General features: G+C 41.5%; 1 protein-coding gene across 1 annotated transcript in view; it reads left to right on the forward strand.

Moving 5' to 3' along the window:
* Positions 1–24,577, forward strand: part of GLE1 (GLE1 RNA export mediator) — a 1,828,321-nt gene that overhangs the window by 542,581 nt on the left and 1,261,163 nt on the right. Inside the window, exon 5 of the mRNA XM_044058440.1 lies at positions 17,009–17,069. Coding sequence (XP_043914375.1) covers positions 17,009–17,069 — 61 coding nt within the window. The remainder of the gene's footprint in view (positions 1–17,008; positions 17,070–24,577) is intronic.

The following is a 24,577-nucleotide window of genomic DNA, read 5'->3' on the forward strand; positions in this document are numbered from 1 at the left end:
TTAAATGTACTGGACCCACTTAGGGGATTAGTTGTACAATCTAACCCGTGGAACATACTAAAATTAAGTTTCCTAATATAAGATTTCTAATCAATAAGCTTCCCCTGAGTCAAAACATTTTTCTGGAACAAATTAAAGTCCTTCTGCAAAAAGATCACAATCTAAATCAATATGCACAGAGGAATAATTAAAAACTTTAAAATCTAATTCAGAGTTAAAATGTATAGACATTGGTGGTAAAATATTTTTCGAATTGCATAAAAGCACATCAGTGCCAAGAATCACTATTGCCCCTGAAAAATCCTCCTCATTTTCCCTCAATGCATTTGAATAATTCCCCTGACCTCTGTTCAAATATTGCGGTCCTTGGACATGGTTTTCCCTGAGGTTGTGTTCCTTCAGGCACTCGGACCATCTTGGGGGGGGGGGGTATTCTTCCATATCTAAAAAAAAAAAAGTCCCAGGTTCATTAGTTACATCCCCTTGATGTTGTCCTTCATCCCAAACCTGGGACTTTGGTGGGGGGGGGGGCGCTCAGTGTAACTGATGTTGTGGCCATATTCAGCCTTCTCTTTAAGTCTTTTTCAATTTCCTATTTTTAATATATAACAGCTGTTCAATAATTTTAAAAACCCGAGCATAGGCATACTTGTTCACTTCATGCAATGGGTCATTGACACTTAACATGTCAAAACTGTAGCCTCTCTACTCAAGCAGTCATTTAACTTGTCATTATGCTTAATGACAAGTTCCATGTACTCAAATCCATGCCGATTGAACATCTGTAACAAGTTACTTATGGAAACATGAGCTAGAAATAAAACCCTTGGGAAAATGCCATAAATGGAATCCTTTTGATACAATTTTTAACTTCAGGCACTCCTTAAAATAAACATAGTCAAGCTGTAGCTTTTTTATTTTTAAGAGTAACTGATCATATTTAGCTAGATTGTTATTATAGCTTGCTTCCCTTGTTTGTCCATTGAGAAACTCAAATTAGAAACCAGCCATTCATTGATGGTAGGAACATCCGGAATAGCCCCAGCATTAAAAGAAAGATGGTTACATTTCTTTCCGTGAATTAGTTGAAAAAATATCAAGAGATGGAAAACGCTTCAAGCCATGTTTAAGTTCCTGTCCTTACCCGCAACTACTTGCACCATGTACGGTGCCTTCTTCATTCACTTCCCTGCCTCGAGCAACAATTTCCAGTTGAGCCTGAGATGTATGCAGTTGTTCAGTACAATCAAGTCTGTGTGACCTTTGCTGCATAAGCAAAGTCAAATCGCTAATAGATTGTCCAATATCCTGGGTAAATAATGCTTGTGAATCACCCACTGGACTGCCAGAAGCCATATCCGCAAACAAAATGCAAATGAAGCCTCAAACCACAGACAGAAAAAAACAGGTCTTCCAGCTAATGGCAAGTGAAACAAACAAATCCACAAGAGGAGTACAAATGTTTAATACCAAAACAGTACATAAGTGCTCATTCAGGGATTTCATCAGATAAAATACAAATGCATAATGCAAGCATTAAAAACATTTTAAAACCTACAACCCCCCCCCCCCCCGCTCAACCAGTCTCATACAGAATCAATTAACCACATCAAATTATTTAAATAACATTACCCCATATTCGAAAAACCAACATACATCCATTATATTGAAAGCATGCTGAACTTTAGAATTTAAATATCCTAAAAAAGCATTAAAAATATTCAGATAAGCCACCATGTTAGTAAATCAAATTGCCTACTATGTTTTTACATAAGTATACCTATAACTACACACATGTATATTGTAAAAAATTGTCCTTATAAAATATTTAAAAAATTTAAATCTGTAAATAGTCAAAATCCTTATACCCAGAAACATATGTACTTATTATCTCCCTAGTGCCTTTAATTTTAGAAGACAAGAAATAAATTAATTTAAACCGGGCCATTATGCTGCATTTAAATGCATCTGCCATAACGATTCTTTTCTTTCTAATAAGTGTGTTCATGGCCCATCTCTTTCATTTAATTCAAGGGTATCAAGTATAATAAATTTAAAAGAATGACCTGGTCTTTCTACCTATATAAAAACCAGGACAATCTATAAACATATTGATCAATATACCACCCTGTCTGTGTAACAAAAAAAAATCTTTTATTTAACTTAACCTCCATTTTAATAATCTTTACACAGCTCCCTTCTGCCGTTTAAGAGCAGTAAGTACTAGCTCCACATTCCTTCATCACCCCTTGTTGTTGACCCTTGTGTTAAGATTAATAAAATGGAGATGAAGTTAAATAGATTTTTTTGTTACACAGAGAGGGTGGTACATTACGCACTATGTTCAGATTGTCCTTGTTTTTATATAGGTAAAAACCACACAAAATTTAGTGTATATGAACATTTAGGGACATTGTGTGTGTATGTGTGTGTATATATATATACATGTATGTATGTGTATATATATATAATATATATATATATATATATATGTATGTATATGTGTATATATATATATATATATATATATATATATATGTATGTGTATATATATATATATATATATATATATATATATATATATATATATATATGTATATATATATATATATATATATATGTATAAAATGCTTTGGCTAAGCATTGTTTGGAAAGACCAGGCCATTCTTTTAAATTTATTATACTTTATGTCCTTGAATTAAATGAAAGAGGTGGACACTCTTATTAGAAAGAAAGGAATTGTTATGGCAGATGTGTCTAAATGCAGCACAATGGTCTGGTTTAAATTAAATTATTACTATTTCTTGTCTTATAAAATTAAAGGCACTAGGGAGATATGTATATATATATATGTGTATGTATGGTACACACACACAGGATTTTGACTGCATTTATAGATTTTAATTTTTTAAATGTTTTATATAAGGACAAATGTTAAGTTGTCTATCTCGCCTTCATTCTTGCTGGCTGGATGGGTTCGGAGCCGACCTCGGCTCCGACTCGGCCACTCTAAAAGCTCGAGAGTTGGTTCCACCGGCTCGAGGCTCCCCTTATATCCCACAATGCTAGGCGAGAGTTACCTCAGATCTCGTTTGCCGCTACAGCTATCGAGGTTGGTTTTCTACCGGTTCTTGGTAAGTGACTTTTTCTTCTGTGATTTAGTCTATCAAAACCCCTTTAATTTTAATATTTTTACTTATTTCCCTTAGTTTAGAGAAATTTTTATCCCCTTCTAAAAATTCCGCTTTTTCCCTCAAGAACTTTAGGTTCTTCCCTTGGGCCTACAGGCCTTTTCTCTTTCCCTAGTGGAGTGTGTGTATTATTTTCAAATCCTAGTTAGTGGTTTTTATTATAATTTAAACTTGACAGGGTGTAATTAGTGTGCTTGTGTGTGTGTTTGTTTTACACCTGTTAAAAAATGTCTAAGGAAGCAAAGGTCTCCGGATTCAAGAAGTGCGATGCGTGCTGTCAGAAAATGTCTCTGACAGACGCTCACACTTCTTGTGTCTACTGTCTGGGACCTTTGCACCTGCAGGACTCCTGTGCTGTGTGCCATGGCTTCAGCCCCAGGGTCCTGCAGGAAAGAAAAAATAAATTGATATTAAGAGGCTTACTCAAGCCAGAGGATTCCCTTTCTGTTTCTACAGGGAAGCCCTCTAAGGCATCTAGGTCTTCGGCTCCGACTACTGAGCCGAGACCTAAGGTTTCTCAACCTCTGCCTTCATCGGCTCCGGCTGGAGCCGATAAGTCTCAGTCCACAGTTTCTGTGGCTCCTGCCCGGCCGGAGCCGAGGTATTAGAGTTCCGTGTCGGCTCCGACCAGACCTTCGGAGCCGACAACCAGGAAGAGGTCCAGGTCACCATCTCTTGGCTCCGCTCATTCGCTCCAGGATCTCCCCTGCTGTCTGAACGGAGCCAAAGATCTCACTCCTCTAGGTTATCGAGGCTGTCGGATCATGACCTTCAGAGGGTAGTGAGTCGACTTCTTAAGTCCGAGGCACTGGCCCAGATGCTTCAGAGCCCGACTCATCAGTCGATGCCTGCCCCGTCCATCATTATATTCCTCCTTCGACTCTCTTGAGCTCGGAGCCGGGTCGCCGGAACCGAGACTGTGATAGCTTCGAGCCGATACAATTGTCTTCGGCCCGCTGCCGGCCCGATTTCTTCCTTGGAAGAATCTCGGCGCCGACTTCCCTCGCCGGCTCCGAGGGTGAGTGGCATCGGACCCTTGTCCGACCCCTCTCCTCTCGGTGCCGGCGCTGGTGAGTTCGGCTCCGACATCGGCCTCGGAGCCATCACTGTCGGTGCCGAGGGGGGTTCTTAGCTTCTCGGAGCGGGGACCTCTGGCTCTGCCTGACAGGGGTGCATTCGAGGTCATGCGGAGTGTGTTAGAGCCTGGCTCTACTCCACAGTCGGTTCCGTCCGCCCCTCCCTCTACAGTGCCTCAGGTTAAGTCGACTCACTCTCTCATCCCGGACCGCAGAGAGCCAGCTCCTCAGGAAACCCCTGTGGGGATTTCATCCTCTTCCGAGGCCTCTCCTGATTTGGTAGAAGAGCCCCCTCGGAAGAGGAAGTGTAAGAGGAAACACATTGACTCACCTGAGTCCATCACGTCAGACACGGATTTGGATGATTCTGAGGGTTCCCCCCGTTCCCCTTCTGAAGATGTCTCATTTGCAGACATCCTAGAGATCCTGAAACAGAGGGGAAATTGGCCAGCCCTCAATCCTTCAGAGGACGAATCTGTGTATCTTGAGGCGTTTGGCTCTCGCCCTTCCACCTCCTGGGTGTCCCCCCCCCCTTTGACTCCCTCATGCAGGTGGTTGCTAAGAAGGCATGGACGGCTCCTGATTCAGTGGACCCCACTCCCAGGAGACCCTCCAAGTTCATAACGGCACCAGCAGACAAACAGTTCTTAACAAAAGGAGTTTCTGTGGATGCTATGGTGGTAGCTGCTGCCACTAAGAAGGAGCTAGCTGATCCTTCAGTACCTGTCCATCCACCTAACAAGGAATCTAGGTCCATGGACAGGTACGGGAAGCGGATGTTCTCGTCAGTGATATTTACCATGCGTTCGCTGAACTACCTGTGCCATTTTACTCGTCTTCAAAGGGACTTGATCAAGGAAGCGAGTGAAATGTTAAAGGACCCTACAGCTGCAGGTTTCCAAGATAAGATGAACACGCAGCTAGCTACCCTTAACTCCATAACCAACTCCTCCATGCGCCTTCTTTCTTATGCGGCTGATGGAGCGAGCAGAGCCGCAGGGACAGGTGTGTCCTTACGTAGGCATGCCTGGATGCGGCTATGCAATTTTGCGGACCCCTTCAAGACGTCTTTCACTAACTCCCGCTTGATGGATCATCCTCTTTGGTCCTCAAGTGAAAGAAACCTTGACTAGGTGCGAGACTGATGGCAAGACCCTTTCTGCCGCCGGAGTCCGTTTTCTACTCCTTCTAGGCCTTACCCCAAAGGCCAGAAAGGTGGAAAGATGTGGTTCCGTAAACAATCTCAAGGGACTTCGCCTGACGACAGAGTCGCTTTTCCGCCAGAGGTAGAGGCGGGAATAACAATGGTAGACGTCGCCCTAGGGGCAGGGGGGGTCCGCAGAACCAGGGCGATCGGGAAGCCTTCCCTGACAAGCCCTTTCAGCATCCCTGAGGTGTTGCCCGACTGCCCATCTTCGGAGGCAGTCGGGGGAAGATTGTCACTGTACCCAGAAGCCTGGCTATCCCTGACTCAAGACAAATGGGGTACAGTCCATCATTTCCGAAGGCTATTCTATCACCTTTCTTCGCATTCCAAATCAGTCAAAAAAATCCCTTCCAGATGTTCCACCCGCTCAAAGGGATCTAGCAGTTTTGGAGATTTCAAAACTGCTTACAAAAAGAGCAATTCAGCCAGTTCCAGCAGACCAGCAAGGATCCGGAATCTACTCAAGGTTCTTTTTAGTTCCAAAGAAAACAGGGGACTGGAGACCAAATTTGGATCTCAGTATCTTGAACAGATCAGTCAAGAAAACAAGATTTCGGATGGTCACGCTGCAATCCATCCTTCCCCTTTTGGGCAAAGGAAACTGGATGTGCTCTATAGACCTTCAGGATGCGTACTATCACATAAAAATGAACAGACGCTCCAGAAGATTCCTCCGCTTCAGGCTGGGAACCAGTCATTTTCATTTCAGGGCCCTGCCCTTTGGTCTCACCACTGCCCCCCGGGTGTTTACCAAATGCATGGCAGTGGTAGCTTCTCACCTGAGACGACAAGGATTCCAGGTGTTTCCATATTTGGACGACTGGCTCCTCACAGCTCCCACCAAGCATCTCCTTCTGATGGCCAGGGATTACACTTTTCGCATTTGTCAAAAGCTGGGTATTTCAATAAATTGCGAAAAGTCTGTTTTGTCGCCTTCTCGTACTATTACCTACATAGGCGCAAATCTAGATACAGTAAACATGTCTGCGAGACTAACACATCAGAGAATAACAGACATACACAAACTGGTCTCACTCCTTCTCAACAACAACAGAATCAAAGCCAGGTTAGTTCTGAAAGTGTTGGGAATTATGGCAGCGGCCATTCCTCTGCTTCCATTAGCCAGATTCCACATGCGGATCCTTCAATGGATGCTCTTTACTCAATGGTCATACCAGCAACTTCCAATGTCTCACACCATTATGATCACGCAAGCGCAAAAATCATCTCATGTGGTGGATGTCTTCCTCAGCTCTTGTTGGGAAGACCCTTTGTTCCACCCCCTCCGGTTGCTACTCTGACAACGGATGCCTCCCTGATCGGGTGGGGGGGCATTATCAGGGCAGGACGGTCCAGGGCACATGGCAACCAAACGAATGCCACTTGCACATAAATGTTCTGGAGATGAGAGCAGTGCTTTTAGCGTTGCAAGCCCTTCAAGACTCTCTTCCCTTGGGAACGATTGCAATCCAAACAGACAATATGTCTGTAGTGTGGTACATCAACAAGCAAGGCGGAACCAGGTCATACCCCCTGTGTCGAGAAGCACTCAGACTGTGGCAATGGGCGATTTCTTCTCAGCGGTTTCTGATAGCAACGCACATCCCCGGGAAGTCCAATCAAATTGCGGACAGGTTGAGCAGAGCTATCCTCATGCCTCACGAGTGGTCTCTGAAAGACTCTGTAGTGAGAGAAATTTTTCTCAAGTGGGGTCAGCCTTGCTGCAATCTTTTTGCTACTCCCCAAAACAGCAAGTGCAGAGAATATTTCACTCTATTCCCGTTACCAGGCCAACCCAGCAGAGACGCTCTAGTCCAAGTTTGGCCCCGGGGACTTCTGTATGCATTTCCTCCCTTCCCACTAATCTCTCAAGTGATACAGAAAGCTATCGCTCAGAAGGCCTCATTGATCCTCATTATTCCTTACTGGCCTCGACAAGTGTGGTTCCCCTTTCTACATCGATTTCTTTTGGAGCGACCGTGGAACCTGGACCTAGTTCCAGATCTTTTGATCCATCAGTCGGGTCAGTTTCATCGCTCCCTCCCCTCTCTGAACCTCACTGCTTGGTTCCTCCAGTTCCAACCTTAGCCAGGCTTCCTCAATTATCTCACTCTGTTAGAGATATTTTGATAGCTTCCCATAAATCTTCCACTCGGAAGATTTATTTGAGTAAGTGGAAACACTTCACATATTGGGCTCAAGAAAAGGACATAGATCCTTTCACTGCTTCCATCCAATTAGTCCTTGATTTTCTAGCTGAACTCTTCCATGCAGGTTCATCTCCCTCTACTCTTAAAGTTCAATTGGCAGCTATTTCTAACTTTCATGTGGGTATTTCTGAATCTGCCTTAATGTCCCACAAGCTTTGCAAAGCCTTTTTGAAAGGAGTTTTTCTTCTCAGACCTCCTATAAGAAATCCTCCTTCTCCTTGGGACCTAAATTTAGTTCTTGCTTCTTTGATTCTCCCCCCTTTCGAACCTGCAGTCTCCTGTTCTTTAAAATTGCTATCATGGAAGAGACTTTTTCTGGTAGCTATTACATCAGCTAGAAGAGTTTCAGAGCTTCAAGCACTCAGCTGTCGTCCTCCTTATCTTTTGTTTCATAAGGACAGAGTATCCTTACGAACTAACCCGTCCTTTTTGCCTAAGGTGGTTTCGACGTCAAATCTAAATCAAAGCATTGACCTCCCTGTCTTTTTTCCAGAATACTCTAATAAGTCTGAACAAAAATTACACTGCCTGGATGTTCATCGTCAATTGAGGTACTACTTGGATAGAACAAAACAATTCAGAAAATCTGATCAGCTGTTTGTCTCCTATGCGGAAAGCAGAAAGGGATTTTCAGTTTCAAAGGTATCATTATCCAGATGGCTAACATCTTTGATTTCCCTTGTATATGAAGTTAGACACCAAAAGCTGCCTAATAAACCTAAGGCCCATTCCACCAGAGCTTTGGCTACTTCTTTAGCCTTCCAAGACAGACTGCCTATTGACACCATTTGTGCAGCGGCTACTTGGGCTACTCCTCACACTTTCATTTCTCATTATAAGTTGGACTTAGCTTCTAGGCATAGAGCTAACTTTGGTTCCACTGTTCTCAGGAGTCTGTTCTGTTAGGCCACCCGGGACAAGGTGCTAGGGACGCGGTCCCATCCAGCAATAATGAAGGCGAGATAGACAACTTAACATATAGAAGTTATGTTCTTACCATAACGTTCCATGTTAGTTGTCTTCTTCTCGCTTTCTTCTTGCGTCCCACCCTCCTTCCCACTGGCCTGGACAGACCTAGAGGAGTTGTGATTGTGTCCTCTCTTTCTACCACCTCTTTCTTAGACATATGCTGTTGTGCATATTTCCTGGTTCAGGATGTAGGTCACCCTTCTTTCTTCCTGTTGTTAGAGGTGGACTCTGTTTACAGTTATACTGTTACTATTATAAGCTGGGGTTAGCTTACAAACGAGATCTGAGGTAACTCTCGCCTAGCATTGTGGGATATAAGGGGAGCCTCGAGCCGGTGGAACCAACTCTCGAGCTTTTAGAGTGGCCGAGTCGGAGCCGAGGTCGGCTCCGAACCCATCCAGCCAGCAAGAAGAAGGCGAGAAGAAGACAACTAACATGGAACGTTATGGTAAGAACATAACTTCTATTTTGTGTGTAGTTATAGGTAGATCTATGTAAAAACATAGCAGGCAATTTGATTTATCAATATGGTGACTTATTTGAATTTTTTAATGCTTTTAAGATATTTAAATTATAAAGTTCAACATACTTTCATTGTAATGGATGCATGTTGGTTTTTTGAATATGGGGTAATGTTATTTAAGTAATTTTATGCAGTTAACTGATTTTGTATGTCATTGGTTGAGCGGGGGGGGGGGGTGTAGGTTTTGATATGTTTTTAATGCTTGTGTTGTGCATTTGTATTTTATCTGATGTAGTCCCTGAATGAACAGGGAAGAAAATGCTTATGTACTGTTTTGGTATTAAACATTTTGTACTCCTCTTGTGGATTTATTTGTTTTTTCTTTAACTTCGCCACTACTAATCTCCTTTTCCTGTTTGTCTTATTTTTTGTCTTGTAAGGTTTTCCATGTCTTGGTTCCTTTGCCTGTATTTCTCTCCATATATCTTTTGAGCTGCTCTTTTTATATTGATTAGTTTTGCTTTCTCCTTTTCGTAGATATTGCACCATATTAAATCTTTCTTTCCCATGTCCATATTTTTCTTCAGATGTCTCCTGATCTTCCTTTTTCTCCTTATTCTGAGGACTCCTTCCATCTTGCTGTGATGTAATCTGTGTTGGACCTTCTACGCCAAATCCTTCGCTTCGCAGGCACTCCATAATGTCAACTTCTATTTTTTTAACTTCTACTTTACTAATCTTCTTTTCTACATTCCCTCTTTGTGATATTTTTATTATGAAGTGTTCCATATCTGGATGCATTTGCCTGTATTTCTTTTTGGTTATCTTTTGGGCTGCTTTCTTTATATTGATTAATTTAGCTTTCGCCTTTGCATAATTATTGCACCATATCAAATCTTTCTTTTCCATGTCCATATTTCTTTTTTGTACTTTTCAAAAATCTCTAGGTTTTCTTTATATTTTCGTACTTCCTCAGATGCTTTTTTTCCAAACACATCAGAGTTTCTTGGTCTATATACGTTTTTTCACAAATTTGTTGTTTTAATGAACGCGCATTTTTATTTGAGGTTTCTGATAGTTTTTCTTGCGGAAGTATTTTTCTTTCATCTAATTTCTCTCTCAATCTGTTTGTATATCTTGTCTCGAAATCCTTTTTTTTTTTTTTGTGTATAATATTAACAATACATAATTTATTTCTTATCCTCAATAGTCCATTCTGTCATCTTTGACTCTTCTTTGCCCTATCAGTTTTTGTGGACTGTTACTTCGTTCTACAATGGGGGGGGGGCATCCTCCCCCTGGGCGTGGCCTAGCCCCATTGTAGGAATTTTTCCATATTTTGAGGATTCTACACTGTAATACTTTCCAGTCCTGGCACCAATGCGCCTACCAGGATTGGGCACTTTATAACCTGAGTCTTGTGCACCCAGCTATCTTTTTTAATTTTTAACCTAGTGCTGTCCATAATGTACTTTGTATAAATACAGTCTATATATCAGTGTCGTCTTGGTGAGATTTTGTGAAAAACAGCGTCCACCTCCTGAAGGTATTCACCAAGACTTGAGGATGAATTCAAGTTTCTGCAGTAGTACTCTCCTTTGCTTGCTGACCTTTCACCATTTGGACCCCAGCTGACGTATCTCTCCATTTGGGCCCCAGCTGACGTGTCTCTCCATTTGGACCCCAGCTGACGTCTCTCCATTTGGACCCCAGCTGACGTGTCCCTCCATTTGGACCCCAGCTGACGTGTCTGTCCATTTGGACCCCAGCTGACGTGTCTTTCCAGTGTGAGTGAGCTGGTAGGCTACTGCCAAAACAATGATAGGTTGCCTAATATTGACTTTCCTTATCAGAGAGCTGAGCTAGGTATGAGTTTCCTTCTTGTCTCTACTACAGGCTGGAAATAAGTTGCAAAGATAGCATGTAAAACCTCTCTTATAATAGGATGATGTGAATTGGAGTGTTATTGGTTGTGTCTTTACTTTTCTAGAGCAAGTAAGAAGGACAGAGTATCTCTAGGGTTATTTGTTATATCCTGGTTTGTATTCGGGTGTATATTTCATTAACCCTAAAAATACACTAAAATGTTTGCCAGACTGACCGACTTTGAAGAAAAAAATTGGAGTTTCCTTTCTGTGTATAGGGCAATGTACAGAACCGTAAAAAAAAAATTTCCTACAAAGAAACAACTGTGTACGTGTAGTAGTGTAATAAAAGGGAAGAAGTGTTGAGTATGGAATATGAGGATATTATTGTCAAAAGGAACCAACCACTGGTGAGTTGTGGATGTTCTTCATCTCACATTGCTGCAGTCCTTACATATGGGTAGTCCGCTGTCCTCGGTCGGCCCGAATACCAAAGTATTAGGCTGACGTCGGGCAAGGCGCTTAAAACTGACATCAGGACGTCAGGGTACAAAAGCGCATGACCGACGTCATTTCCTCAGTCTTTTTTGCCGCATGGTCCGATGCAGAAGCAGCGTTGCAAGTGCCGTTTGGCGTTCTGAAATTTTTCGAATTCGGAGTTTCAGACCGAATCAAAGTTGGCTAAGTACCCCGTTAGAATATTTTGGTTTTTCTTGCCTCAGTGTTTTACCGGATGTCAGAAAAAGTGAATAACTGTATTTCTTGTGGGAAACAGATACCGCATAGGGATTATCATTCTTTGTGTATTCCTTGTTTGGGGCCTGAGCACGACGTTGTTGGGTGTCGCTTTTGTGCTAGGTTCAATAAACGCACTATTAAGCGAAGGTTAGATTGTGCTAGGCTGGTCTTTGGGAAGCGGTGCAATTATAATATGCCGTCGGATTCTCCGGCGCCCGCTCGCAAAGACAAAGCAGTTAAACCCAGGCAAGATGAGTCGTCCGCCCGGACGCCGGTTCTTTAGAGGCTTCAGTGGAACCGGTGGTTCCGACGGAGACTTCTTTGGAGTCTCAGGGGGAGACTTTGATTTTGCAGGAGGTGGTCTCTCAGGAGGCAGGTCAGGCTGAAGGGGCTTCTCAAGTTACTGTACTCCCCTCCCTTGCTAGGGTGGTTAGGCCTTCTCCTTCTGTTTCCAAGGCTTCTCCCAGAGGCAGGCCAGTTTTAGCTTCTGTTGGTGTCACTCCTAGTTCAGCAGGGTCTGTGCCTAAGAAGCACATGCTTAAAATGGCAGAAGATTTGATTACTCTGATTAGAGGTTCTTTGCCCCCTCCTGATAAGAGGCCTAGGGTGGAGCCAGAGTTGGGAAGTTTTGAGCAGATTTCGGATGTTTCAGAGTCTTCAGCTGAAGACTTGCAGGAGTACTCTCCTTATTCTGATTCTGATGCAGATGATTCCACTCCTTCTGCTTCTCCTCCAGAGGATTTTTCTTTTTCAGAGACACTTCATTCTATGAGGGAACATTTTAAGTGGGAAGGTCAGGACTTCTCTGATTCTCGGAAAAGGCTTAGGGAATTTTTGCTGTTACCCCAGCATAGGCCCTTGGCTATACCCCCTGTTCTGGATGTTGTGGAAGATGTGTTTGCAGAGGCTTCACTTAATCCTGATTCTCTGCCTCCTGCTCCTGTTAAACCGGATAGGTATTACAGGGTGCCTGAGGCTCATAAATATCTTTATAAGAGTCCTAGGGCGGACCCAGAAACTATTAGTCAGGGACCTAAGGGTGTCAAGGCCTCTGTTGTAAAAAATCCGGTTCCTCTTGATAAAGAAGCCAGAGCTTTGGATAGATGGGGAAAGAAGGTCTATACATCTTCTACCTTAGCTATGAGGGCTTTGAATTGCCAGTTTCATATGTTGAAATATCAAAACTTTCTTCTTTCTCAATTGAAGTCTAAGGTGGATGCTCTGGGGAAGGCATTGAGTGTAAAGAATTACAAGATTTGGTGCATGTCTCTGAACAGGTGGGTAAGCATTCATTACAGTGTGGTTTTGATGCTGTGCAGGCCTCGTCTAGGGTGGCTGCCACTGGCTCAGTTCTTCGCAGGCACGCCTGGCTGAAGGATCAGAATTTATCTGACCATGTTAAGACAAGGATTTTGGATGCTCCTTTGCAGTCTGATGTGTTGTTTGGTTCACCTGTGGAGTCAGTCTTGAAGAAAATGGAAGACAAGGCTAAGTCTGTGCAGGCTGTTAAAGATTTTTTGCAAGTTCAGCTTCCGAAGTTTAGTAGGAATTGGCCTGCTAAGGGGTGGACGTATCCTTCTTATGATTCTCAGTCTAGGGGTAGATCTAGACGTGGTAGGGGTAGAGCTCAGAGTTCTTTCAGACCTAGAACAGGGAGTTCACCTGCACAATCTTCGGGTGAGGGCAGGGGCCAGTCCTTTCGTAAACAGGCCCAATGACCTACTTTTTCAGCTGCCAGATCCTTCTTGCCTGGCAGCACCTTTGGGAGGAAGGTTAGCACTCTTCAAGGAAAATTGGATGTTGATTACCCAAGACAAGTGGGTATTGGATATCATACACCAGGGTTACAAGTTTTATTTCCATACCTTGCCTCCTTTCAAAGGCATGCCGGACGTTCCTCCTCAGCAAAGACTAGAGGCTCACAAACAAATTTCTACTACTTCAAATAGGGGCCATACAACCGGTCCCTCTGCCAGAAGTGGGCCTAGGATTTTATTCTCGCCTGTTTCTAGTACCAAAGAAAGGAAATACGTGGAGACCAATTTTGGATTTATCTATCCTCAACACATATCTGGACATTCCCAAGTTCAAAATGTTGACGCTACAACAGCTTTTACCTCTGCTGGGCAAAGATCACTGGATGGTGACTCTGGATCTCAAGGAGGCTTACCTTCATGTTCCTATCAGGCCCAGTTGCAGGAAGTATCTGCGTTTTCGGGCTGGGACTTCACATTATCAGTTCTCTGCATTGCCCTTTGGCTTATCTACTGCGCCCAGAGTGTTCACAAAGGTTCTGGCTCCAGTGGTAGCTTTCTTCAGGCTGAGAGGAATACAAATCTATCCTTATTTGGACGATTGCCTGATTTTGGCCCAAGAAAAGGATGAACTTCTTCATCATTTACAGTATGTGATGGCAGTGTTAAGATGCCTGGGGTATTCTGTGAACGAAATAAAGTCCAGTCTAGTACCCTCTCAGGACATGTGCTTTCTGGGTGTGAGACTGAATACAGCATCCCAGATGGCCTTTTTGACCCCGGACAAACAAAAGAATCTTTCTCTTTACTTCCACCAATTGTCTCGTCAGTCCAGGCTGACTGCAAGGACAGTCCTTCAAGCCTTGGGGTTCATGGCATCTTGTATTCTGGTACTTCCCAATGCCAAACTGCATATGAGGAAGCTACAATGGTATCTCAAGAATGTATGGACACAGCACTGCCAAGATTTGGACACTCATTCAGATAATACCTTGCATTCAAAAGGAATTTTTGTGGTGGGCTCAGGAATGTCACCTAAACAAGGGACTCTCTGTGACCCGGCCAGAGGCGAGTCAGATTTTAACGACAGATGCCTCAGACAAAGCTTGGGGAGCTCATCTAAATGGAAAATGGGTACAAGACACGTGGCCTGCCAGACTTCAACATCTACATATCAACTTGAAGGAGATGTTAGCAGTCCAATTTGCATTGATAGCTTTCAAGGATTTACTTCTTCCAGGGCAGGTGTTGATTCAAACAGACAACACAACTGTCATGTGGTACATCAACAAGCAAGGGGAACGATTCTTATCCTCTATGCAGACAAGCAATGATTTTGTGGGAGACTGCTCTCAGTTTACAGCTAAATCTTCAGGCAAGGTTTCTGCCAGGAGCACAGAACTCCTTAGCAGATGTGTTGAGCAGACAAATTATGGATCCCCACGAGTGGAAATTGGATCCTCATGTATTTCAGAGATTGACAGTGTTATGGGGAACTCCAGACATAGATCTGTTCGCTTCTCCACTAAATTACCAGCTGCCAAAGTTTTGCACAAAAGGTTTCATCCCACAGCTTGGAAAGTGGATGCTCTCTCATTCAATTGGAGCAATCTTCACGTGTATGCCTTTCCACCTCTGCCTCTCCTCCCAAAGGTACTCCTGAAGGTCAGACAGGACAAGCCAAACATGATTTTAATAGCTCCAGATTGGCCTCGACAGCACTGGTACCCATTACTGAGAAGTCTGGTACGGAGCCTCCATGGCCTTTGCCTTGATTCCTCACCTGCTGTCTCAGGAGAACAGTCATTTACTCAATGTCAAACTTCATTCTCTACATCTGACAGCCTGGCATATTCTGTTTTAAACCCTGGAGGGTCTCAGCTTCCACAACAAGTTTTGAATGTTATTTTGGAGGCCAGAAGGCCTAGTACAAGGAAAGTTTACGCAGATAAATGGAGGAGATTTTTATTTTGGAGTACAGCAAAGGACTTTGATGTTTCTAAACCTAATTTAAGTGTTGCGCATCAATACCTTACTGAGTTATTGGACAAAGGTTTGTCCTTCTCCTCTATAAAGGTTCATGCTGCAGCAATTTCTGCTCGCTATGACTGTGACCCACCATTATTTTCTCAGCCTTTGTTTAAGCAATTCCTTAGAGGGGCAAAGAATATAAGACCCCCACGTAGAGCTCCTACTCCTGCTTGGGATCTCAATTTTGTGTTGGAGAAACTCACTCTACAACCTTTTGAGCCTGCAGCTTCTGCAGAGTTGAAATATTTATCATGGAAGACTGCTTTTTTGTTGGCCATTACCTCTGCGAGAAGGGTTTCTGAATTACAGGCCCTTATGGCAGTTGAGCCTTTCTTAATTTTCCACAAGGATAGGGTGTCTTTGCATTAACCCTTCTTTATGCCTAAAGTGGTTTCTAGTGTGGCTTTAAACCAAACTATTCATTTGCCTACTTTTTATGCAAACCCCCAAAATAAAGGGGAAAGGATTTTGCACACTTTGGATATACACAGACAGTTGCGATATTATTTGAGCAGAACTAAAGGGTTCAGGCAGTCTCAGCAGTTTGTTTCTTTTGCTTTGGGTTCTCAGGGCAAACCTGTTTCAAAACAAACTATTTCTAATGGATTGGTTTTTGTATTGCTTTCTGTTATTCCCATCATGGTAAGGAAATTCCAGCTGGGATTAGGCCTCATTCCACTAGGGCTACTGCCACTTCTACAGCTTTTTTAAGGGGGGGGGCTACTAAAGATATTTTGGAAGCAGCTACTTGGAGTTCAGTGCATACTTTCTCTAAGCATTACCACCTTCCACTTTACTCTAAATCTAGGGCTGGATTTGCCACTGCAATTTTACAGGGCATTTTGGCAGCTCCTAATGCTTTATAGTTTTGCCATCCTCCCTTACCTCTGCTTTGGGATTCTACCCATATGTAAGGACTGCAGCAATGTGAGATGAAGAACATAGTACAGTTTTGTACCTACCATAAATGTAGATGTTCGAAGATCCACATTGCTGCAGTCCAATTTACCCTCCCTCCTTCCCCCCTGTTGTTGAAGGTGGTGGTGTGGTTTGTGTTGTACATATTGTAAATATGGTTAGTGCACGGGTGGTTGGTTAGTTTTTGCTGGTTTTTGGCTTTGGCCTTTCTTGTTAGGGCCTTCTGACATCTGGGGCAAGAAAAGACTGAGGAAATGACGTTGGTCATGCGCTTTTGTACCCTGACGTCCTGATGTCAGTTTTAAGTGCCTTGACCGACGTCAGCCTAATACTTTGGTATTCGGGCCGACCGAGGACAGCGGACTACCCATATGTAAGGACTGCAGCAATGTGGATCTTCGAACATCTACATTTATGGTAGGTACAAAACTGTACTTTTTGAGTGATGCACGTTTGTAAACGCTTCAACAGCCTAAAGCACAAGTCACAGAGGTTAGTAGAGCCAAACATTTTGAGTTAAGAAGAAATGTTTTAGAAGTCTTCCTAGAGTTTAATCTCAATATTATCCTTTCCCCTTTTTATATAGTGGTATAGAAGTTCTTGGACGTCAAGAAAAACTGAAGGAGGAACACAGGCACAGAACAAAGGTAGATGCCTTCTACTTGTTAACATAAGCATGTATGATAGATGAAGCTTAACTTGTGTGAGAGAGTCTGGGTTAACACTTATTTCAGGAGTGAATATGTATAGAGAAACATTGCAGCAGTTTAGTGTTGGTGCATCAGCTGTATTTAAATACTGCTATGCAGTAGAACTGCTGCATCTTGAGATATCAACACAGGCAGAGAAAGGTAACACTTAATGATTGCAGTGCCTATTTGTATGCTTAAATGGAAACAGATTTCTGTAGCGTGCTAGCACTGGTTGACCCATTTAGCCTTCCTATTTCCTTATTCATTAAATACACTGCTGCTGTTTTTCTTTTTTCTTTTTGTGTGATGTATTCTTGAATATCCTTTTTGTATTGAGTGACTGTTTCATTTACCTGTTGACAAAAGCAACAACAAAAAAAAAGTAACATGCGTGGAATTCGGATATAAACTTCATTGTAGTATGAGAAATTTGAGCATCTCAAGTAAATCCCATCATAGTGGTCACAAAGAACAAAATCATATCAGTTTGTAAAGGCCTTAGTCAGAATTTTCTGTAGTTATTTAGTAACACTGTTAATGCATTGAAAATGTTTTCTAGCATTAGATCAAATAACTCCAGTCAAGCTGTTGGTTTAATCAGTGGAAATATTTTTTAATCAACTCAGCTTCTTTTTCACTATATATTCAGAGTTGCCACCTCATATGGGAACTATTATGTTGTAATGACTGTTTGAGAAAAGTTTTGTGTAATAAGATTACTTTTTGTGTATAAACGGTTGGCATTACTTCATGTCCAAAGTGAAATGTCATGGAAAGAGCCATTTTAAATGTTACACTTGTCACTTCTGTATATGGTTTGAAGAGTAGAGTGCATTTATTACCAGCCATACACATGCCATAAGTTGTGTGTTTACTTGTGCTACAAAGCAAATGTGCTTAAGAAAAACACTAAGAAAAGAAGACCAGAATCGTGGAACATTTGAGATGTGTAACATAATTCTCAGTTTAGTCCTGTTATCTCGCGTGTTAACAGAGAACATGCAGGTTATGTTTGCCACTCGTTTTGTGCAGTGCTGCATGTTGTCCCACACAGTGGTGTGGTGGCAGTATTGAACAGTTAGAAAATTAAATACAAAGCTCAATTGATTTAAAAATAGGAAACATTATTTCCAATGTGTTTAAACCAAGCAGTTATTCTGAGGGTATTTTATCTAGTGCTTGAAATTGTTTTAATTGTTAATTGTGTAGTTTAATAATTATAAATGTCAGCTAGAGTTTTTGGTATGATCTGGTTCTCTGTAAGCCCTTTGGCATTTCAAGCTGACATGTTTGGGTTGCAAGCAGTGCAATAGAGATTTTTGGGTCTATATCACATAGTCAAAGTTCCATAACTCCAAACACCTAATGGTCAAACCATTATATTCAAAGTTACAGAACTTTGACTACGTAAAAAAAAAAATAAAACAGTGGACAACAAAATAAATTGTTGTAAGCAGGGGGGCAAGCCCCCCTGCAAACCCTCACACCCCCGCTACTCAAATATACCAACTGCGAGATTGCACCACATTGAAGTGAATGGAAACCTCCGCTTATGGAGATTTCCATTCAAATGCTCGAACTGTTACAAATTCAAATGTATGATCTTGACCATATGAGGTTCAAACGTGCAACAGTTCGACTACGTGATAGGAACCAGAGTTTTTTTTGCCTAAATTCCATATTTTTTCTTTTTTTTTTTTTTTTTTGTATTAGAAAAGTTATTAATTTAATATATTTGTTTTTTTGGCTATTCAGCTGTTTTAAAAATATTGGAATTTGATAATGTCATGTCATTTTGCTGAAGCTTTTAGAATACAGCAGAACACTTTGCAGAATCCATTCTTTGATGCAGTGTTTCCGCATAAGTGTGATGGACTGATCTGTGAAATGTGATTGACACTGATGATAATAAGCCAGTTAAAATGTGATATTTCCAAAATAATGAAAAAGGAATTAAATGTTTTTTACAGCAAAAAATTACTAGAAAATTATATAGAACTGCGGTTGTCACTGCAGGACTGTGCATTGAAAAAGTATTCTGAATTTGCGGAGGATGAGTGTCCCTTAACAGTGACAGAAATTGGTTTGTTTTTAAGTGATTGAAAGAGACTGATGTAAATGTGAGTAACTTATGTTCTGGACAGATGAATTACAGTAATATTCTGGATAGATGAATTGCAAGAAAATCATAAAATGAACAGTTATTTCTAGTTGTATAGATTAACTCTGGCAAATTTATCAAATCTTGTGAAATTTGAATCCAAAGTATTAAAGTGGAAAAAAAAATCAACTTGTAAAATAATGTTGATTATCTTAAGGGCGATGTACTTTGTTAGAAAGAGGGAACTTTTTGTGATACTAGTGGAAGACTGAAAGTATCAATGAAGAGAAGGACTTCATCTTTGGCAGTCTTCATTTTGAGTTCAGCATTGAGAAGTATGTCAGGAGATAGAAATAGGTCTTGTTTCTGCTTCACCTAGTAGCAGTAATAACCCGGGACATGTGAATATAAATAATGCCACTGCAAGACAAAACTGACACACTGAAGATATGCATCCAGGCAGATAAATCAAAAGCCACGGGAGAAATTCTAAGTGACTTATCTATAAACTATTACATTTTGCATATTTCGTCATGTCTGCATTCAATTCCAAGGAAGGGCTTTAAGTGCATCCTCACATAGATTTCAGTCAGACTTTGCTATAACATTTGATACTTTTTTTGTGAGAAGTTGCATTTAAATACATTTTAGCTACATTTGAGTCACAAAAGTATATGTCCAAAGGAGGATACATTAGTGTGGACTCGAGTGTGAAGAACTAAGTTTTTGTGTTAATGATGACTTTATTTACGTACACAAGGAGTCAGAAAATAGTGAGTCTATTGGATTTAGCCAGTCCAGTAAATGCACTTTCTATGGTTGTCATTGTACCTGAGGTTATGAATGAGATGAACTTTATGCCACTTGGATTACACATCCCATTTATTACTTTTGAGAAAATATTATTGTAAAATATTTAAGAAGCACTTAAAAGTTTTCAAAGTCTAAAATTACAGTATATGCTTTATATGCAACACTTTGTAACACTGAACAAACTCATGAAATATAAGAGTATAAAATCACATAAATGTCTTTATTGGGTAAAAGTCCAGTTAAGAGCTTTCGTCCCCCAGTAATACATGGGACATCTTCAGAAATAAAAAATCATCTTGTTTCAACATTTAAAAACCCATTCTCGTTAACCATTGAACCAGTCAGGTTTCACAAAAACAATTAAGATAATTTTAAAAATTTAACCCTCAGTATGTCTGAGTTTCAGTAAACAGTTAATACTGCTGTATTCATTCAAACCTGGATACACAAAGGCATTCAGCCTCAGCTGCTATTTCAGTTCACATAATTCAAGATGTTCCGGTAAACATTTACCTTGAATGTCAGGGACAATTTGCTGTATTACAAAAAAACAGATGTGTGTTCCTTATACTCAGAAATATGTTTACATTAAGCATTAGTTCGCCATTTTTTATGTCCAAAAGATGTTCATATATTCTTTTCCTTAATCGCCTACAAGTTTTGCCTATGTAGAACGCAGGACATTTTAAACATTTTGCTCCATACACAACATTTTTTCATTGACGTGTAGTGTGCATGCATTATGAGCTGAAAAGTAGCCAGTTTAAACTTCTGTCCCATTGTGAGGATATAGAGGCATAGTCTACACATCTCACATTTGAAGTTTCCATGGGCTCTGTTACCATGGTCTACTGCTGTGTTTAAATGACAAGTTACTTTCCAACAAGTTTTTTAACTACCTGTCCCATTTCAACACAGTAGCTGGCTTAACACCCAGTTTAGTAGATAGTTTGATCAAGCGTAAAAATAACCCAGTTCTTCTTCAAAATCTTAACTACTGCTTGGCTATCGTTATTAACCACTGTTGTAAAGGACAGGCTCTTCTTATCACTTGTACTTATTTTCCGTCCACCCATATTCATAGTAGTATTTTCATGCTCACCTTCTGTATGGGTAATTTGTTGACATAAAATTGGTTTAAGGGTCCCATTTGCTCTTTTTAATTTTTATTATACATTGACTGGCTATTAATATTCAAAAACTAGTACTGTGGTCAGTCAAATCAGCGTGCCCGTTGCAAGTCTAATCATATACCAAAGGAAAAAGGTCCGGTTCACCAGGACTTTGTCCATTAATATATGCAGTAAAATAAATTTACTTTTATTTCTTTACGTTTTTTATTTTTGTTTTAAATAAGCTTGCAAAACTGGAGACTAAAACAAACAGATGACTGTACAGAGAAAAGTAAAAGGATAATAAAGTACCTTATACAAACTTAAATAAGCGTACCTGATTATCCTTTTATTTCTCTGTCCAGTCTCTCTTATATGTCAAAAACCTCCCAGTTTCTTTATTTTTTGTTTTTAGTTAAAAAAAAAAAAAAAAAAAAAAAAACAAAAAGACTATATTCCTTTCTTCGTTGCTTCACACCGCACTGGTGTACTGCAAAAGCATAGGAACGCGAATCTCCATACGCACTGCATCACCATCACTCCAGGATGTCAAGGGAAAAGTGGAAGATCACCATGGTGCCATTACACAGACATTAAAGTAAGTAATTTTTTTTTCTTAAATGTCATTGTATAATAAAAGACTCCGTAGTGTGGTATATTTAGATTTACCCACAGCTGCCTTTGTTCAATCACTCTGGCTTCGCTCCCGTGAGTAAACCACAACAACTGTGGGTAAATCTTCAATATACCGCACCAACATGGTCAGTTATTGGTGTAATGATCCACCAGCTGTCCCATTTTGTCATGTAGGGATTGTTCAACATATAAGGATAGCATATGATTGGATACTATATTTAAACCATGTTTTGTTGTTAAGTTGATATTGTAGATAGCTTTTCTGTTTTAAACCTTAAGTTAAGGAAATTGGTTGAGGAAAACCACAGCATTGGATGTTGGTTGATTTGGATGCACTGCATGCTTCTAGTGCATGTATCTTCGGAAACCATTTTATTGCACTTATTCTGGATGAGGGTCTGTAACAGAGTTTTGTATTTAAATTCTTGCTTTTTTATCTTAATCATAATTAATATATTGGAGAACATACTTTTCAGAGAAAAATGAATGTGGCTGTGGACACTTTATTTGCACCCATGTGTTAATTTAAGGCCTAGACTGTAGATACACATGTATTTACCTTACTGATTAGTTTTAGGAAACTGGTTGCTTTCTTTGTAAAATATATTGATGATCTGACCTGTGTATGTGATGGCAACCTGAGATTTTCAGTATTTCTAGAACTTTTTAAATGAGAACAATTTTGCATTGAAATTTGTGTTGTGCATCAGTCCTTTAGCTTTGGTTGTTGAAAAAGAGTACCTGGTATAAGTTACAAGAAAACAAGCATGAGTAAACTAGGAGTACAGCGGATATATACCAAGGGCATCCATGGATGTGAAAATTTACGTTATTATGAAAGGCTAAAATATCTGAACTTGTGCAGTGTCTCCTAGAGATATTTAAGAGGAGATATTATTTTGGTATATAGGGCATTTAGAGACTACTACTAAGAATGTTTTGGGGTTATTAATTAATAGTAGAGAATCAGACAACATATGTAGTTTCTGTGGGAATGAGAAATATACTAATTGGCTCTGAGAGAGCAGCTGATGCATGGAACAGACTACCAAATTACATTAGAGCAAGTACTAGTTTAGATATTTAAGAACTGCCTGGACACTTTTATAATGGAAACAACTGATGTTATGTGGTCCTATCTTGCCTACATTCCTTACTCACGGGTTCGGAGCTGATAATCGGCTCAGACTCGGCCAAAGTTCTCTAGCACAAAGTCTCTAATTGGCTGGACTAACCCGGTATCCCAAGATGCACCTCGTCCTAGCCCCAGATCTTGTTTGCCGCTCGTAGAGTTAGGACGTGGTCTCGCTTGGCTGTGGCTAAGTACCCTTTCAAATACTTTTTCTAAGTATTTTAGCAGTCTGATTTTACAAAAGCTATTTTAATAGCTAGTTTTCTCCTTGTCTAAGTTTCATTGTGAGTGTTAGTGAGATTGGGTGTTTGTGGTATCCCTTTGTTTGGCGGGCTAGGCCCGTTTAAGTTAGAGGACCTAGCTCTCTCCTATGTTGTGTTTATGGTGTTAAAACTGTAGTTGGATTTGTTCTTGTCTTTCCCTGCTACTCCGAGAAACGTTTGATTTAGAGTTATTTGGCTGTTAGTGGTGTTTGTTTTCCCGCCTTCCTCTTGTGTCATTGTCGGTTGACAGTGTGCTGTTATTTTTTACCATGTCTGAAGAGCAGAAGGAGCATAAACCCTCCGGGTTTAAAAAGTGTACTAAATGTGGCTACAAAATGTGTGTTACGGATGACCATGCCATCTGTGTGTATAGTCTTGGTGCTATTCACCTGCAGGAGTCCTGCAGTTTCTGCCACGCTTTTAGCGCAAGGGTACTGCAGGAAGGAAAAAATAAACTGATTTTGAAGGGCCTGATTAAGCCCTCTTTTGAGGAGTCCTTAGATTCTTCTTCTTCCAGTCCTAAATCTAAGCCTTCCAAAGCCAAGAAGAGATCTCCGGCTCCGTCTGCTTCCTCGGAGTCCCCGGAGAAAGTTAAAATAGTGGTTGCTGCCTCCTCGGCTCCATTGTCCTCTGGGCCGCAGGGGAAGGTTTCGATAGGGGATACTACCTCCTCAGCTCCATTGTCCTCTGGGGCCGCAGGAGGTATCGGTGGTGCTGGAGTCGACCTCGGCTCCGATATTATTGGAGCCTTTTCGGAGCCGGTCACCCAGTGTCAGGCATGTGTCTCCGGGTAGGAGATCCCGATCTCCTTCTATTTCCTCCAAATCCTCTAGGCTGTCTGATTTGGATATGGATAGGGTGGTCCAGAGGCTCCTGCAGTTGCCGGTGCTAGCTAAACTGTTCTCAGCTCCGACCCAGTCGGCTCCGGAGCCAGTACCTATTCTGGTACCTGTGATTCCTCCTCCTAGCACCCATGTGTCGCCGGAGCCGGAGTGCTCCGGGCCGAGTGATGTTCTCGTGTCGGCTCCAATACCCCATGTGAGTCTATCGGAGCCGGCGTCTGCTCCAACCATGTCTGTTCCGTCCTCTGGTTTCGTTCCTCTGGTTTCCTCAGTCGGACCTGAGGGGGATACCTCAGGACTACTGTCTGTTCTGAGCCTCCCTCTTGGTGCTTCGGCTCAGGGAATCCCGACTCCGGTCGTGGTCTCTGAGACGGGTCGGTCCTCGGATTGGGGGGAGGGCCTGCCTTCGAGGCCATGAGGAGCGCACTGGCCAGATTGTCAGTTACATCATGTGGATCGGTCACTCCGCCCCCTTACACCCCAGCTAGAGCCTCTAATGCCCCCCTATCCTTGGATGGCTGAGCCCGAAGGTCTGGGGATACCCTCTTGAGTGGTCCCCTACTT

The sequence above is a fragment of the Protopterus annectens genome, chromosome 16.part0 (assembly GCF_019279795.1).
Source record: "Protopterus annectens isolate FY-2018-M chromosome 16.part0, PAN1.0, whole genome shotgun sequence".
Taxonomy (NCBI): Eukaryota; Metazoa; Chordata; order Ceratodontiformes; family Protopteridae; genus Protopterus; species Protopterus annectens.